Genomic DNA, 17,846 nt, shown 5'->3' on the forward strand with positions numbered 1-17,846 from the left:
GCGTCGCCGGTACCCCCCGCGGCGTCCCCTGCGTCGCCGGTACCCCTCCCGGCATCATCTGCATCCCGGGACCCCACCCCGGCATCATCTGCATCCCGGGTGTCCACCCCTGCATAGCCGGTAAACCCCCCCGGCATACTCCCACCGGGTGCCATCCCGGGCATCATATGCTGCCACGGGTACATGTTGTAGTACCCGGGCATCGGACCCCATCCACCTCCCATGGGTACCGGGGGAGTTTGAGACCCGCTCGTCACTGGAGTACCTTCGTTGTTGTTCTCCATTTCGCGTTATTGATCTTGTACAAAAATTAAGATAGAGAGAGTACTCGTTAAAACAAGTGGTGTGAATGAAAATGACGTGCAAATCGTGTATATATAGTGTTTCGAATTTTTTTTTAAAAAAATTAAATTCGCTCGCCAAACGTTCGCCAGTCCTGTGCCTGCAATGGCGGCGAGCGGACCGGCGAGCGCATCAACGAGCGCTCGCGAATCGGCCAGCGCTAGCCGATTTTTTCGTCGAAATGGCGCTCGCCGGTTCCAATGGTTCGGCGAGCGGACCGGCGAGTGCCGGAAATCGGCTAGCCGGCCCGCTCGCCGCCATTGGAGATGCTCTTAGAGGCTTGAGGTTATTTTTACTAAAAAAAATATTCAAAATGAAAAAAATATTTTAAACAATATTAAATCAAAGTTTAGGACTCTCTTATGATATTTTTAAAACTTTAGTACATATAAATCTTAAAGTTTAAAGGAAAATAAATAGTTTATGTATAAAAAAAATAAAAAATAAAAAATTACTAACAATTTTGAATGAAGTACTCTCTTCAATCCAAAAGAATATGCACTCTATCCTTTTAGTCCGTCTCACACATATATGCGCTTTTTAAATTTGAAAACTCTTTTCTCTTTAATAATTGAAATCCATTTTTGATTTTAGAATATTTTAATTATTTTTTATTTATACTTCTTTTTTATTTTATTAATTATACACTAAAACTCGTATTAAACCAAAAGTCCATGTTTTTATGAGACGAGTAATTTACAGAAAACCGATGGTTAAAATAATGAACAAAAGAAAAAAGTACTCCAGCATAGAGGGAGATCGAAACGGTGTCGTCTAAACCCGGTCGCGCAACTGCTGCAAGCCTGCGCAAACTCTCATAATAGTTGGGGGGAGAAATGATAGGGGTTGGCAAAGCGAAGCAATATGCAAACGTGCTAGATAGACCCATTGGTAAAGGGAAACAAGAGGTAATCCTATCCTATTGCTTCAGATCCTTACTCCCCATCACCGTAAAGCTTATAAATTTTACCAATTTCTTGAAATTGAGATAAAGCTCATCGATCAAAGCTTTTATCGGTGAAGATCGTTTAATTGCTTCGTAATAGTAGTTGACTGGAGTGACGAATTCGTGTCTATGGCTGAATATTTTGTGAAGACGGTCTATTTATTAAATCTGCTGTGTTTAATTGGGGGAGGCAGGAATAGTCCTCATTGAATTAGGTCACGATTGACTCGACGAGTAAACTGAATGAGGATTTGCTGCAGGTCAGTTTGAGTGCGTTCGCCTTCTTATTTTCGGAGCTCGTTCAGTACAATCAGCTTCAAGTTGACAACATAGCAGAGTTAGAAAGAAGGTAGTAGTTGTTGATCAATTTTTTTCAGTTAATCTCCAATATGATGATCATTGCTATAGAGCATAATTTTTATTGTTCAGTGTTCACATAATTTTGATGTCAATGGATTAAACATCTTTAGAGGATTTAAAATTTATATATATTTTCACTAAACATCTTTGCTGGAATATTTTCTTTCAAAATCCAGATTTGATGTTTACACTACGTGGAAAACTTGATTAGTTTTCTTTTGTCTCTCTTGATCAGGTTAGAGGATGCCGGCTATGCTGTTGGAGCCAGGGTTCTGGAATTGCTTTGTCATAGGGAGAAGGTTGGAAATTTCATGCAAGCATGTGTATACTCTTTCAAGGAGCACAGTGCAACTTCTGCATACAATTAGGGCAACCGTTATTGCTCACATTGCTTTTTCTCTTGAGTTTCATGTGCTAAAGTTCTTCTTCATCTAGAGATGTCGATGACCAGATAAACAAAATCTTAAATTTCTTTTACACTTCATCATCTCATATATTGCAAACCAGTTTTCACTTGTCAAAAAAATGAGAGTATAAGATTTTTTTGATCTGTCAAATGTATTAATTGTTTTACTTTTTCCAATGCTCTAGGGTAACAGGAGGGAGACACGGCTATTGGGTATTCTTTCTTTCATACACAGCACAGTATGGAAAGTGTTGTTTGGAAAGGTTGAGACAACGCCATTCTTACTATTATTCTTATGTTTTGTTTTGGTCTCATACTCTTTCACGAGTATACTTTTTATATTTATTGGCATGGCTCATGGTAGATGATTGATGAGGAATATAGGAGTAGTCTTTGCATTGGTAACACTTTTGTCAGAGATATTATCCTTATCCCTTAGTAGGGTTCCAAAATATCCACTGAAAAGAGGATATGACATCTTTCAGTTTGACTACATTTGAACATGAATGCTAGTCATATTCTTAGGAATATCTAGTTTGTATCCAAAAACAATGATTTTAACACACTGATCTTTAAGAAAACTCTATTTTAAAATGGATTATATTAAATGACTCATGAAAAATTAAACTTCCTTAACTACAAGTCTACAACATTTTGACATGGTTGATGCGCATTGGCATAAAATTGGTTCAGCATTTCATGTATAAGATGGGTGAAGTGTCACTCTTGAACCATACAAACATGTTAATTACTGGGACATTTGTTTTCCCTTCTCGTAAATGTATGAGAAATGCAATTTAATTTGGTCTTTTGATCCTTGTATGTAACTCCTATGGCCTATGGGGGCAGGGCACTGTGATATGATGGCACAGTGGGCTTCTCATAGGGCCAGGGTGCTACATCAAATGAGTAGTGCAACTTAGTTTAGTTTTTTGGCCCTAACCAACACAATCTCATAGTTGCTTTGATTTTAACATTGTATCAACACCAGGTTGCTGACTCTCTTGAGAAAGGTACCGAGCATGAGGATGAGTACATGATCAGTGAGAAGGAGCTTCTTGTCAACAGGTTATTTTATTATGCTAGTTTTCATTATATCATGCAAGGTTTCCTTTACTCCCTGCAATATCTTACTGACTTGGGAAGTTGTATGGTAGATTTATTTCAATTCCCAAAGATATGGGTGCCTTTAACTGCGGAGCATTTGTTGCTGGAATTGTGAGGGTACATACTGCATTGGACAAAGCTTTTCAAATTATATTTAATTTATGCTAGTGGGTGATTTAAGAGGTTTTTCCCATTTTGAAGGGGGTCTTGGATAACGCCGGTTTTCCAGCTGTTGTAACAGCTCATTTTGTACCTGTGGATGGGCAGCACCGACCCAGGACAACTATTTTGATTAAATTTGCTGAAGAGGTATCACCTAAATAAGCATGTGAATAGTACTTCTCTTTACTGCTGTATATCGCTTGATTTAATGGTGTTTATCATCATGAATTTATGATTTGACAATATTAATAGTGCGACTTGAATGGTAGCAACAAAATTAAGACTTGAATGGTACCACCTAAATAAACATGTGAGTAGTACTTCATCCTTTGGGACTGATGATTGTAAATTTGCAATGCTTTCTTGCATCCCTTGCAATGAAAACTTTGTGGAATTGAAATTAATGTGGAAAGCTATCTAAACAGGGACCCTGAATTTAAATGATACTACAAATTAAGTGTATGAAGACTTCAATTAGTGTACTCGAGTTCTGCTATAGAATGAAATCGAAGTCTAACTGTTAGTAGTAATATTTTAGAAGGGAACACTTGATTTTCAGTCCCTGAAGAAACAGAGGTACAGGTCTGTTTCTGATAGTGAGCATATGCTTTTTTTTTCTTGTTCTTTGAGGGGATTAAGTTACATTTGCTGATAAAGAAGAGTGGAGCTATGGCTGTAAGCTAAATAAGAAAGTCATTCGTATCTGTGAAGTCCAAAAAACAAGTAGTATCCCGAGGATGCTGGTTCAAAATCTTTTCTAAACATCGCTTGCACGGTTGTCTGTCATCGATCATTACCTTTTCTTGTCTTTAATTGAAACTTTCATTTCTCTTCTCCATTCATTTTGGAAATTGTTTTTAGTTTAACTGGTAGCTCTTAAGAAGTTCAATCTTTTGCTACATTTTAGGTACTGCAACGAGAAGCAAGATTGGATTAACAGAAGGGAAAATTGGAGCAATGGCTTTGGTATGTTGACATATTTGCTAGCATCTTGAGAAATTCGCTTATAAGATAGGTGAATGTTGAGATGATTGGCTAAGTTGACGATGTTACTTGTGAAGTTGCCGAGAGATTTTAATTACCATCGACTTGCAATATGATTGTTTTATGTTTCAAGACAATGCTATGCTTGGAATTTCAAGACAGCTACTTACAAATCGTGTTGAGATTTCCTAAACTTCAGCGTTTCTGTGTTCTGTAAATTTCTTGCCTTGAAGCTGTCAAGTAAGTTAGTCACATAATACCATTTCTCAATCGATTATTCACAAAACATTCAAATCCAAAAAATTTCCAAGATTGTGAAATATCATACTATTATTGATCAAATGTTACACACCATAACAAAAAATCCAGTTTTGCATAACTTTCATAGCCATCAAATCAAGGATTTCTACATAGCAGCAGGGGATCTCCAAGAAAGCAATACAAGTTCAACAAATGACAGCACAGTACCAGTTTCTATAGATATGAGTAACCAAGCCTTCAGTTTCGACCAAGCGGCAACGATCTGCAGCTATACGTCTCCTTGAAATCCTGCTTCTTCGATGAAGTGAAGAGCGACGCATAGATTTCCTTGGTGGCATGAGCAGGAGCCAAATCAGCAACCTTGAACTTCTTACTCTCTGCTCCCTGACCACGACCCTCGATGCCATGTTTCGTCCCAGTCAATCGCCCCACCTCCTCGCCGTTCTTCACCTTCTTCGATTTCTTGCTATGCTCTTTAACCTTCTTCCCCGCCAGCATCTTCTCCCACAGCTCCTTCACCTCCTCTTCACTCCCATTGATCACAATTTTATCACTCTCCACAAACTCCTTGTGACAAACCAAGCAGCTCGAAGATTTCACCTCCTTAAAGCTCTTGGCACTCAATACATGGCCGCAGCTCTTGAGCGCAAAAAACTTATACTTCCCGTTGAATTTGAGGTCGGTGATCGGGCACTGGAACTTGGCCTCTCCGCCTCCCGGGCTCTCGGTCAGCTCCACCAGAATCATATCTTTCAAACCCTTGATGTACCAAAACTGCTTAGGCATGTTCTTCTTCAACAGAGCTTCAACCAGAGCCTCTTTGTTGAAGAAATTCCCCAGCGCATCGATCACCACCGGCGCCCTCAGCGGCTCGTTCGATAAACTGCAATTCACCCACTTGGAGAGGCGCTGCTCGTGCGGATCGACCTTGTCGGGCTTCTTCACGGCGTACATCTTCAGATAGCAGTCCCGCGACTCCGCCCCCGTGGCGCCACCATCGCCGCCGCCGCCGTGGAGCCGGATGTGGAGGGTTAGGGTGGAGAAAGGGGCGATTTCGCGGTTTTGCAGGAGGGGAGTTGAATCGGACAGCGGTTTTCCATTGAGAGTGAAGAAGGAGGAGGCGTGAGGGATCGAAGTCGTGGGGAAAAGCGAGGATTTGAGGTGGTGGAGGGTGAGATTAGGGCTAGGGTTTTGAAAATTTACAGCACGCGTAGGAATTCCGAGGTCTGGAGATTGGAAGAAAACCTGAAAATTTCGAAATGAGGGTTTCATGATTTTGCAATTGGAGAAATTTTCAGGGCGATGTGTGGAAGATGAATATGCCAAAGATGATTAATTATAAACAAGGGTGGCGGTATATATACACACTGACCGACTTTTGAATACGGGCCAATATATGATTAGAATATACTCCCTCCGTTCCATATTGGTTCCAAACATTTCTTTTCGACACATAGATTAAGAAAAATTGTATTAGGTGAGTTAATTTAAAAGAAAGTAAAGTAGAAAATGAAAAAGATAGAGAGAATAAAGTATGTGTGGAAAAATGTGTTGACTTTTACTAAAAAGAAAAATGACTAAAACGTACCAACATGACAAAATGATTCTATTACTATCGAATGTGAGGAGTACTATATTATAAAATTGTTAAAATCTTGTTAATAATAATAAAAAAAAGCATTATGATACAAATTGTCAAGTGTTCATAACATTTAGATACCAATAAATATACAAGATCACTATAAATTCAAAAGCATAGAACATAACAGTTTTTATAAAAATATCTTAAACATAACAACGATTTTAAAATGACACACTCAAAGCATAATCCATCAAACGTCATTCACTCGAGTAATTGCATGATATTTACTCACCAATGTTTCAATTTAACATAAAAAAGTTTATATTAACATATTTCATACAAAATGTTTACTTAATATTTCAAATTGATACATTTTTATCAAAACTCATCTAACATCATTGCTTATCTTCTAATAAAATTTTTTGAAAACACATTTATCTTCTTTTTACTTTTAGTAAGTGCGTCCAATACTTCTTTTAACTTATATTACCTTCACAATCTATAAAATAGCCTATTTACTTTTTCACTTTTTTTAAAAATAAAATTAAATAGTAGTATTTCATAAAATTTGTGACTGTCTCAAAATGTGTTTGATGAAAAAGAAATGGGAGACTAAAATTACAATTTGTTTTTCTTTATAAATTATAACCAAAGCGAAAGTAGTTTATATTAACAACTTGTAGCGAGACATGATTTTCAGAGGACATAAAATTTACGGCTTTGAAGCTAATCCAATTGTCATTATTCAACTAATTAACTAGATTCGGTAATTAAGAGATTTGGGTAGTCGGCAAGCATCGCCTCATTAAATTTAAAATAAAATAAAATAAATTGAAGGTCATTTCTTTTCATGCAAGCTACTCCACGACACGTATCCACACAATCATCACCATCACCATCACCATCGCCATCGCAATCCGCAAGAGCAGCATCTCTGTGTTTCGTCCTACTATCGTATTCGTCTGATTCATGTTATAATGGAGAGGCATGAAGAAATCGTCCAGTAGTAGAATAGAATACATCGTTCGTCCCAATCGACAAATTCGGCTCTGCTTCTAACTCACTAACCCCAACAGAAGCTCAGATTCGCACCACTAGTTAGATTCAGTAATGTCGCTGTTTCGCAAGTTGTTCTACCGCAAGCCGCCTGATGGCCTTCTCGAGATCTGCGAGAGAGTTTATGGTGCTCTCTCTTGTTCAATTTCCCTAATTTCTCTCTGAATTTCTATTTTTTGATACGTGCTTGCACACACACATTAGAAAAAAATTTGCATTTATTTGAAGGATAACTATTTTAGTTGGCAGGCATATTTTGACATCTAAATATTGATTTAGCTTCTGAAGCATACTGATTGCGCAATATGATTATTCTACAGTGTTTGATTGTTGTTTTACAACTGATTCTTTGGAGAAACAAGATTACAAAGGCTATGTGGGAGGCATTGTCAACCAACTGAGAGAAAACTATCCTGATTCTTCAATCTTAGCTTTTAATTTTCGAGAAGGGGAGACACAGACCGACATAGGGAGTGTTTTGACAGAATACGATATGACCGTAATGGAGTATCCTCGCCAATACGAAGGTTGTCCGCTCCTCCCACTGGAGGTTGTTCACCACTTCTTAAAATCTAGCGAAAGCTGGCTGTCACTTGGGATCCAAAATTTGCTTCTCATGCTCTGTGAACGCAGTGGTTGGCCTGTTTTAGCTTTCATGTTGGCTGCTTTGCTGATCTACAGAAAGCACTACAGTGGGGAACTTAAGACCTTGGACATGGTGCACAAACAAGCTCCTCGAGAGCTTTTATACTTGATGTCCCCCTTGAATCCAATTCCTTCTCAGTTAAGGTACTTGCAATATGTGACAAGGAGGAACGTCGCAGCACAATGGCCACCCTTAGACAGGGCACTCACCTTGGATTGTATTATTATGAGAATGATTCCTAATTTTGACGGCAAGGGTGGTTGCCGACCAATATTTCGTATCTATGGACAAGATCCATTTTCTGTTTCTGAGCGTGCACCCAAGGTATTATTCTCGACTCCAAAGAGGAGTAAAGCTGTTCGACACTACAAGCGGGTGAACCCTTAAGATCTATAGAAACTTTTTACGCAACTCAAGCATCATATCCTTGAGGGGATGAATATTTTGTCTTCCCAACTTCTTAAATATTCTTACCTGTAAACTTCCCAGTCGGGCTCATATCATCATAAAACTATGCCTGCTTTTATAATTTTATAGAAACGTAGACCAGTGGGAGCAACTACCTGTTAACATATTTTATTAATTGGACCTTATGTCAATGTATTTTGAATTTTGATTCAATTTTGAAATATCTATGAACACTGTTAAATTCCTGAAGTATCAGACCTACTCTATCCACAGTAGGTAAACTCAAGTTGCGAAGGTGCTTCTGAAGCTCCACATTTATCAAGATATGATGTTAATTCCTTCTTCACTTTTTCTAAAAATCATCCTTGGAAGTCATGTCCTCCGGAAAGCTAGGTTTCATCTGATACATGCTATTTTCTGAGAACTAGCACATTCCTGTGATTATGCTCAACTGTCAAGATAAAATTTGTATAGTTACACTTCGTGCTCCATATGCTATTTTGATGCTGATAGTAGGAATCCATAAATTGATCCAAAATGCAAACAAGATATACCCAAGTATATGAAAATATCATCATGGATGGGGTACTGTTTTTTATTAAGAATATAAAGAGGTAATCACAGAATAACTTATTCAACCATTTAGTGTGTATTTTCTCTTGCTGTTCACTATACTCTCAGCACATGGACAAAATAGCAAAATAACTTCTTCTTGCATGCACAGTCAGTTTGATTTTACTATTCAGTCGCATTCAGTCATCATGTAATTGAAGAATTTATCTTTGCTTCTTAAGCAAACTTCATAGTATTTTAAGTATTGGATACGTGTGAAACTAGTAACTTGTATTTTGAAAACATACACACAGGTTGAATCATATTCATAGGATACAGAAATGCAGTTTGTTGACTGGGACAAGTAACTAACTTCTAGTGGGATATTTTATCATGGTTTTTATGTGAGAGAGAAGTCACATGTGCATTGTGCAATGTACTCTATGAACTGCACTGGATTATGATACCATTATGCATATGATTAGTCGTGGCTCTTCTTTCAATTGCTGCTAATAGGTCTTTTGGTTTCTTCACAGTTATAGTTAGTTTACACTTTTTGAAGATTATTGTAAATAGGTCAGATCAATTAACTTGGGCTTATTGCTGAAACAAAACTATATATTTCAATGATTGTTCTACTATCTTTCTAATATCTAAAATAGTTGGGTACGGAGTGGAAGGTATATTTTCCATTCAAACAATTGCCTGTTTTAGCAAGGACACAGGAAGAATTATTTTTGGCCTCCTTTCAGCCTGTTCCTGTTATGCATTATAGAAAAAGTTGAAGATGAAGTTGGGGTGGGTAAGATATACGAAACAGGTTGTTCCAGATTACGTCTGCAGAATGATGAATGACAATAGTTTTTGCAATACTTCTATTTTGTTAACAATCATCTATGGTTGCTAGAGTTTATTTTGTATTCATTTCAGAAGTAAGGAATTGTCTCTCTGCAAGTTTGCTGCTACATTTAGTAGTGACACCTATTTTCTGACTTCTATAACTAATTTGTAGTTATGACAACTTTAACTATCTCTAAATGAAATATATGGTGATTCTCTCTGGAATCTCTTTTCGACCTCCTTCATTCTGTCCGTGCTTTGTTATGTTCAAAAGCTATGCTTCATTATGTCCCAAATTGTGAAGTTTTTTCACCCTCATGGTTTCTAGTTATTATCAGGGTGAATCTGAAATAATAAAGGTTGACCTCAATTGCCACATTCAAGGTGATGTTGTGCTGGAATGTATCAGCTTGAATGATGACATGGAGCGGGAAAAGATGATGTTTCGTGTCATGTTTAACACTGCTTTTCTAAGGTCAAATATTTTAATGCTCAATAAGGATGATATTGGCGCTACTTTATGATTCTCACACTCATTGAGGGTGTCTCCAGTGATGACTGTTATATCAATGAAGGTTCTTTTCTCTGAGATGGACACTACCACTTCCCTGGTTCGTGTGGACTCCTCCTGCTTTGAGGAGAAGGATGGCCTTCCAGAGGAGGCCTTTGCTAAAGTTCGTGAAATGTTTAATAGTGTGGATTGGTTAGTTCCGAAGGGAGATTCTGGAGTTGAAGTTCTAAAGGAGAGCCTTGCAGGATTAGAAGTTCAATCTCTTGCTAAGAGCCACAAGTTCTGAGAACCAATCTGATTTATCACCAAAATTTTCCCAAAACACTGATACGGCTAGTATTCAAGCTGACCACCAATTTTCACCGACTGATATGACGTCCTCGAAGCTAACGCTAATCCCTTCTGGTGATCATTCTCCACCCTCATTGACTTCACCACATCATCAATTTTCTATAACAAAAACTCTTCATTTGTCACCCAGACAACAATATGAAACAAAGGCTCAACCGAGTCATACAGCTGAGGCCAAAGATGTTTCTCCTTTATGTGCACCTAAAGAAACATCATATGCTAAAACCTCACCTACAAGTGCACCGTCTCAGTCAGCAAGAGATGCAGGTGCCTCCTTGGACCTTCTCTTTATAGTCAACAAACATCACCTTTTACCCATTCAAAGGATAAAATCAGCTCTAGCTCTGTAAGTGCAGCTCATTCTCTCCCACTTCTGCCACTAGAGACCGCTAGTGGCCGCCCTTTTAGGGACGAAAATATATGTAAGTCCGATATTTCTTCGACTCATACAAAGAGTCCAAAGATTCAAGATAGGGTCATAGAGGATGAACTTTCTAAATATGAATATCTTCTTTCATCAGCATTTTCAGCTGAAGATTTGCCAGAAGCCCCTAAAGCCGGAACTCCTCCAACTCCTCCTGTGTCTGATCTGCATGCAGCTCCTACTGGGGTTAAAACAGCTCCTGTATGTGGTCCAGCACAACCTGCACCTATTTCTTCTCCACCACCTCCTAAGGAAAGTTTTAGCGGTGGGGAGTCTACTCCACTTTCTGGGGTTGGTGCATCTCCCTCAACCCCGAGTATGGGGCATAGCTCAGGTGTAGTATCTGTGCCTTGTCCCCCACCTTCCCCTCAGCTCCTTGAAGAGATATCTGGTGGAGGAGGGCCTCTGTGTCCTATACCTCCTCTGCATCCCGTGGGACCTAATACTCCACCAAATGTATCTCCACCACAGCCTCCTCCACCCCCTGCCATCCCCACTACCAAGAGTTCTTCAAATGTTCCTTCAGCACCTCCTCCACCTCATTCTACAAACAATACTGCTAGTGGAGGCAGTTTGCCTGGCGCTCCGTCTCCCCCACCACCTTTGGCCCCTCCACCTGGGACAAAAGGGAAAGCCTTGTTGTCGCGTACACAGGTTTCAAAAAATAACCAATCGAAAAAATTGAAGCCATTGCACTGGCTAAAAATATCAAAAGCTGTTTCAGGAAGCTTGTGGGCTGACACTCAAAAATCTGAAGCTTCTAAGTAAGTATTACCACGGCTGAGGTGGAAGGTCCTATTCTTGCATATTTGTTGTAGGTGTATTTGCATAATACCTATTATCCATATTTTCATGTTTATTTACTTTATTTATTTTTTAGGGCTCCGGAGATTGATATTACAGAACTTGAATCTCTCTTCTCAGCAGCAGTTCCAAATAAAGGTCAAGGGGGCAGAAAAACTGGTTCACTAGCTTCAATAAGCAGTAAACCTGAAAAAGTGCAATTGGTGATTATTAATTGTTGAATATTACTTATCAATTCTAAAATCTGATTTGTTTGTGCCTTCTGAATACCCTTAATATATTCCAAAATTTCATTTGTTCTAGTCGTGAAATTCATTAATGAATGTTTACACAATCTTAACTAATCAGTTTTGACCTTTTGGTTGCAAGATATGGCTTCCTTTAGGATTGGAATTGCTGTAACCATTTCTTCCTGGTATTGCAGATAGAACACAGGCGTGCATACAATTGTGAAATAATGCTGTCAAAAGTGAAGATACCCTTGCAAGATATGCTGGTGAGCTATAAATTACACCTTTTATCAATCATTTTCAAGAATGACATTAAGTATTTCTTAGCTTTACTATGATTTAGGCCGTAGGTGCCATGCTACCACTTCCAACTCATCATTGTAAATAACTAAGTACGGAGTAATATATTTATTATTTACCAGGATGTGTCCTTCTCTGTGCAAATAAAGACTGAAAGCAATCTTAGCTTCATAAGAAGGGAAAAGAAAAGAAAAAGCTTATTTTGTTCTTTTCGTATCTAAGAGACCTTAGCACCGTTTGAAGTCTTTCTCTTTCATGTTACAATTTTTTCTTTCATGAAGTAGTTCGGGTTGTTTAAGTTTTCAAATGATTTATCTAACCTATAACTTTTTAGCTACTATGATCTCTATTCTGATTTTATGTTGGTTTCAAGTGTTTCCATAATAGCATTTTCGGCAAATTTACAGGTTTCATATTTCAATATTCAGATGCTCTAGTTCAATCCCCATCAGGAATATTTTCTAAACATTCCATTTTCGACAAGTGTAGTCCCTTGTTAGTGGCTTGGCTTGGTGTGGATTGCCTATATCGAAAGGGTAAATAATGTTAGAGACTTGCTTAGATGAACAAAATTGTAATTTTCGAAACATGGTATATTGAACATATACTCTACATTGTATCTTCAGAACTAAGTACATCAGGCAGTAAATCTGGTGATGGCTTAACTTGTAGGTTCAATTAGTCAGAGAAATGAAACCCCTTGTTATTGTATTTTTTATGACTGATTCTCAAATTTGCATGTCTTATATTGCTTGAATCATATCCCATTTACTGCATATCTTCTGTACATGATGTATGGACCGTGTGGTTACTGATTTTGTCAGCTTGAATCTGGTAACATGAGGGGAAATGTAACTGCTCCGAGTTATTTTACACTCTCAAGTTTCTGTAATCTAAATTGACATGTATCAAGTTTCCCTTTTATACTTCATGTATGTTTTGTGCACTGCAAACCTTCTAGATTCCTTGCATGATTTGTAGTTACTAAACTTTGGTAAATTCATTGATTTATCTTCCTTAAATCGTTGGTTCCAATCATTTCTCCCATGAAATCTGTGGCATTTTTGCAGAGTTCAGTACTTGCCTTGGAAGACTCTGCATTAGATGTCGATCAGGTTGATAACCTAATCAAGTTTTGTCCAACTAAAGATGAGATGGAAGTTCTAAAGGTGTTGCTTTAACATTCGTGTTTTGTTTTCCATATGAGGGCTCTTGAACAGCATATTTGTGTAACAAACCTAGGATTCTCTGGGAAGCCAATTTCTATGTTCATTAATTGAAATTCTAATCAGATTTCTCTATTTCCAGAGTTACAAAGGTGAAAGAGACAATTTAGGCTAATGCGAACAGGTCCGTTGCATTAGATTGGTTTCCTTTCTCTTTTTTTTCATGGTCTATTTTGTTTAATACCCAGTCTAATATTGCTTGGTTGGTGTTATGAAGTATGATATTTGGTTTTTCTCTGTAATCCCAGTTCTTTTTGGACTTGATGCATGTGCCACGGATAGAACATAAGTTGAGAGTTTATTCCTTTAAAATTCAGTTCCGCACCCAGGTCAGAAATTAGTACATAACTTCCCTATTTTCCATTGTTTCTTGGCCTTTATCTGTAATGTTGTTATTCATTTTTTGTCAATAGGTTTCTGACCTCAGGAAGAGTTTGGATGTGGTGAATTCTGCTTCAGATCAGGCAACTTGCTTTTTATTTTTTAATTTTCATATCGATATGTAAGCTTGGAAATATGCTGTCTTATTAATCGTCATATCATGTTCTCATCAGATCAGGGGTTCTGCTAAGTTGAAAAGAATCATGCAAACAATTCTTTCTCTGGGCAATGCTTTAAACCAGGGAACTGCGCGAGGTGTGTAAACCTGTTCGTCTGATACTTTGTGATTTTTACCACCTTCAATCACTCCTTGTGTGTCTGTTTTCTTTCTTCCTGCTTTGGAACTGAGTGCACAAGCCGTAGAAAGGAAGTTGCTTATTGTCTTGTTGGAAAAGCCCCAGACACGAAGCTTTATTTGTTGTTCCTTGGTGGAAAGAGACACGATAGACACTTAAGGACTAGAATATTTTCTTTCGATGATGTGTCACTTTTTCTTGAGTTCTTACTTTCTTCCAATGCTATGTATGTGTTATTATCACAGGATCTGCTGTGGGGTTCAGGTTGGATAGCCTCCTCAAACTTACTGAGACTCGTGCCCTGAATAATAAGATGACCCTGATGCATTATTTGTGCAAGGTACATTTAATATCTCCAGGGGATTCATAGTGAATCATATAAACCATGTATTTGCATTTGTGAATAAATCAATGTGGTTTATTATCTGGCCTTCATTTTTGTAACAATTGGAAAAGCTAATTGCTGCTGAGCCTGCCAATTCTGCTTCTGAAAATGTTTTAGTCATTCCACTTATGAGTGAAGTGCAAAGCAGAGCATCCCATGACATTTAATGGTTTTTTAACCTGCAACTGGGACAATTATAAGAAATTGTTTATCTTGTCCCTTCATTCAACTTGACTTTGCTTTGCGAGTATAATACCTTAATTATATATTACTTCGATAAGGCTAGAAAGTTCTAATCACATCGTGGTTGTAAGGGATGAAGTATCGCCATCGATGTTTTTTCGTCATTTTTTCATCCAGGTTCTTTCGGACAAATTGCCGGAGCTTCTTGATTTTTGGCAAGACCTTTCCAGCCTGGAACATGCGTCAAAGGTATAATAACTATATGAAATGTTATTGTGCACTCAAAGTTTTCTGACTATAATAATGTTCAAGTGACTTGCTTAACAGACGAAGAAATCCTTCTGCAGATACAACTGAAATTTTTGGCTGAGGAGATGCAAGCTATTAACAAAGGGCTTGAAAAAGTTATGCAGGAGTTGTCCATGGCAGAAAGTGATGGTCCTGTCTCCGAACACTTTTTCCAAGTATATCCTAAACCCTGTCAATATGGATCTTGGTGCTTGCATCTATCCATAAGAAATATTTTTTTTCTCCCATTAGTTTGTTATTTTAAAGTTTGTATATTTTGTTTAGGTGAAGTTTTGAGTTTGTGGGGAACAGTTGTAGGGAGATAGAGTGGGGAAAAAGCAATGGTGTTCTAATATAGTGTTATAGGGAGTAAATTTTGATGCAATTAATGTACTGCCAAAACAATCCGTCTCTGTGTGTGTGGTGATAAAAAGATTGGTATATTGTTAGGCAATTGTGATGTACTAGTTCCTTTTTTCCCTTCCAGGCTCTGAAGGAGTTCCTTTGTTTTTCCGAAGGTGAAGTCAGGACATTGGCTTCACTTATGCTACAGTGGTACGTTCAGATAGTAGGCATATTTCATACTATTTGTGTCAGCAATCCTTTTTAATGGTGTCTCATATCTCTTTGTTAGTGCAGGGGAGGAATGTAGACTCATTGATCCTATATTTCGGGGAAGATCCTGCGCGTTGCCAATTTGAGCAAGGTGGTTCTCAATTCCTGATTATTTTACTGTGATAGTATTACATTATCATAGGACTACCAACTTGTCGAAAATGTGGTTTGTGTGCCATTAGCTACACTACTATGTTTCATTCAATCAGATTTTCTTGTTGACAAAATAGCATGTTGTGGAGCATTCCTTCTACCCTGAATACCCAATACTCTTGGTACTGATATAGATATAGTATTACAACGCACTCTGATGTATGCTTTGTTTTACTGTGGAAGTGATCTCGACTCTCTCCAACTTCGTAAAGATGTTCAAGCAATCCCACGAGGAAAACTGCAAGCAGTTAGAGACCGAGAAAAAGAAGGCAGAGAAAGAAGGCGCAGCAGAACCTACAAAGATGAATGCCTCTGATACTGGACATTTGTTACAGTCACAAGTTAATATTGTCAATTAACTGGAACCAAATTTGGCTGAAGCAGAGTTTGATAAATTTGCGTTCTGGATTGGCTGAAATGATCTTTCTGGAACTAAACAGCCTGCCTTGCTGGGAAGCCGCCCGATGATGGCCTAATCCTCTGTTGGACCGATCGGTGCAGAAGAACTCCGTTATTAAATATGATGAGGTGAGTTAAACTCCATGTTCTCTTTTATTCCTTTATAGCTGGAGAGTGATTTTCATCTGATGCCTCAAGTCGATTCGTGTTGGAATTTCAGAAGAATGAGCGTCGTGCGACTTTTTTTACTGGCCAACGTTCCATGTAGCATCTCTTAGGCCCCTCAAATCTATAAGATATCCTCACACTCTTTTCTTTCTTTCGTTTTGTGGGGTATCATTCGAGCTTGAAATAAAATTTCGTAGAGGGTGTAGCTTTTTGTACAAAATGATGCTAATGTGGTTGATCAAGAGATGATGAGTTATGGAAATAATGCATCCACTCCAATTAGAGTTCATGGATTTTCAATTGTTATTTTTGAACTAGTGATAATAATTAATTAGCATTAAAGGCTTCTCTACCTTACTTTTAATGGTATAGTAATAGTAATATTTAATATAAAAAAAATCATGAAGTTTGGTCCAATTCATAATTATTCATGTGAATTCCTCAATTCTTCCATTTATTTGTATTTAGAGGAAATTGTGTATGATAATGGAAGTGTGTATAAACAGTGGAAGTCAAAATCTATAGCTGTTTACAAATTTGTATCACCCACAAACGTTATTTATTGTTGTATGAATAATATGGAATACTATAAGTTTAGGTAAAAGTATTTTGGTTTTCAAATCGTATACCCTCTATCCGCGAAAAATATTCATATTTTTTCATTTTAGAGTGTTGACGAAAAATAATCTCATTCAAAAAAAAAAAATGAAAAGTCTCTCTATCACACTTATCCATTTTTCTAATTTCTCTCATATTTTATCCACTTTTTCGCCTCGTCTTTTTTTCCTCTCTCGTATTTTATCCACTTTTCTCCTCTCACGCATATTTTATCCACTCTTTTTCGTTCTCTTTTATTTGATGATTCAGTGGCTTGTGCTGATAGAATTATTGATCAAGGTTGTACTTGTGTTTCATTTATTTGGTTGTTTGATCATTCACAAAACAAGAAAGAGAGTGAAATCTAATAACACTCCATTATCTTTAGAAAATTGACAAACACTAAAAAAGTTGTTAGTTATTTCACGAACATGTTACATGTCTTTTAGGATAAGAGGTCGAGAAAAAAAATAGATAAAGAAGAAGAAGAAGATTGAGCACAAATCGACCAATATGAGCAATGTTTATACGAAAATCATTACCAAGTTGGAATTTTTTCGAGTCTAGATATAACAACACCCGAGCAATCAAGTCACTCTTGGTCTCATGTTTATATCCTATAATTGGAAAGAAAACATATGGCATGAGTAAATGTAAGTACAAAAATATATGAAAGTTGAGTGGACTTCCAAACTATTTTTGATCTCTACAATAACCATCCAAGTAAATGTTAATGTTTTGAAGAATCCAGAATCGTATGACAGTAAGGATATTTGTTTTTTTGGAAGAAATATGACTATTGTTGTACATTAAATAAAATCATGTAGCAAGGGAAGATTGTGATAACAAAGAAGTGGGATGAGAAAAAAAAATGTGGCATGTG

At 37.5% G+C, this 17,846-nt stretch overlaps 3 protein-coding genes across 3 annotated transcripts; 2 read left to right on the forward strand and 1 right to left on the reverse strand.

The window, feature by feature from the left end:
- Positions 1 to 1,091: 1,091 nt before the first annotated feature.
- Positions 1,092 to 4,500, forward strand: LOC121795706 (trafficking protein particle complex subunit 5-like). Its single transcript, XM_042194286.1, has 8 exons — positions 1,092 to 1,250; positions 1,549 to 1,637; positions 1,884 to 1,947; positions 2,240 to 2,317; positions 3,046 to 3,122; positions 3,212 to 3,278; positions 3,363 to 3,470; positions 4,231 to 4,500. Exons 1-8 carry the CDS (start codon positions 1,179 to 1,181, stop codon positions 4,258 to 4,260), a joined length of 585 nt encoding a protein of 194 aa, XP_042050220.1. The 5' UTR covers positions 1,092 to 1,178; the 3' UTR covers positions 4,261 to 4,500.
- A 119-nt stretch (positions 4,501 to 4,619) lies between these two features.
- Positions 4,620 to 5,915, reverse strand: LOC121795705 (replication termination factor 2-like). The gene has a single exon (XM_042194285.1). The coding sequence runs from the start codon at positions 5,838 to 5,840 to the stop codon at positions 4,806 to 4,808; it is 1,035 nt and encodes a 344-aa protein (XP_042050219.1). The 5' UTR covers positions 5,841 to 5,915; the 3' UTR covers positions 4,620 to 4,805.
- Positions 5,916 to 7,024: 1,109 nt separating this feature from the next.
- LOC121796879 (formin-like protein 13) lies at positions 7,025 to 16,708 on the forward strand. The gene is given in 19 exon segments (XM_042195651.1): positions 7,025 to 7,333; positions 7,527 to 8,227; positions 9,991 to 10,127; positions 10,194 to 10,326; positions 10,415 to 10,781; positions 10,871 to 11,702; positions 11,819 to 11,945; positions 12,167 to 12,238; positions 13,343 to 13,441; positions 13,581 to 13,622; positions 13,747 to 13,827; positions 13,912 to 13,962; positions 14,053 to 14,134; positions 14,421 to 14,515; positions 14,921 to 14,992; positions 15,091 to 15,207; positions 15,519 to 15,586; positions 15,666 to 15,737; positions 15,983 to 16,708. Coding segments are annotated over 18 exon segments (3,216 nt in total). The 5' UTR covers positions 7,025 to 7,260; the 3' UTR covers positions 15,733 to 15,737; positions 15,983 to 16,708.
- The last annotated feature ends 1,138 nt before the right edge of the window (positions 16,709 to 17,846 follow it).

This window comes from Salvia splendens, chromosome 3, assembly GCF_004379255.2.
Source record: "Salvia splendens isolate huo1 chromosome 3, SspV2, whole genome shotgun sequence".
Lineage (NCBI taxonomy): Eukaryota > Viridiplantae > Streptophyta > Magnoliopsida > Lamiales > Lamiaceae > Salvia > Salvia splendens.

Excerpts from the sequence above, each read along its gene's own strand:
- LOC121795706 (XM_042194286.1), top strand. The coding sequence starts at position 1,179 with ATGATAGGGGTTGGCAAAGCGAAGCAATATGCAAACGTGCTAGATAGA. Across the intron at positions 1,251-1,548 it reads TTGGTAAAGGGAAACAAGAG|GTCAGTTTGAGTGCGTTCGC; the intron begins GTAATCCTATCC and ends GATTTGCTGCAG. Across the intron at positions 1,948-2,239 it reads TGCTTTGTCATAGGGAGAAG|GGTAACAGGAGGGAGACACG; the intron begins GTTGGAAATTTC and ends CCAATGCTCTAG.
- LOC121795705 (XM_042194285.1), bottom strand. The coding sequence starts at position 5,840 with ATGAAACCCTCATTTCGAAATTTTCAGGTTTTCTTCCAATCTCCAGAC.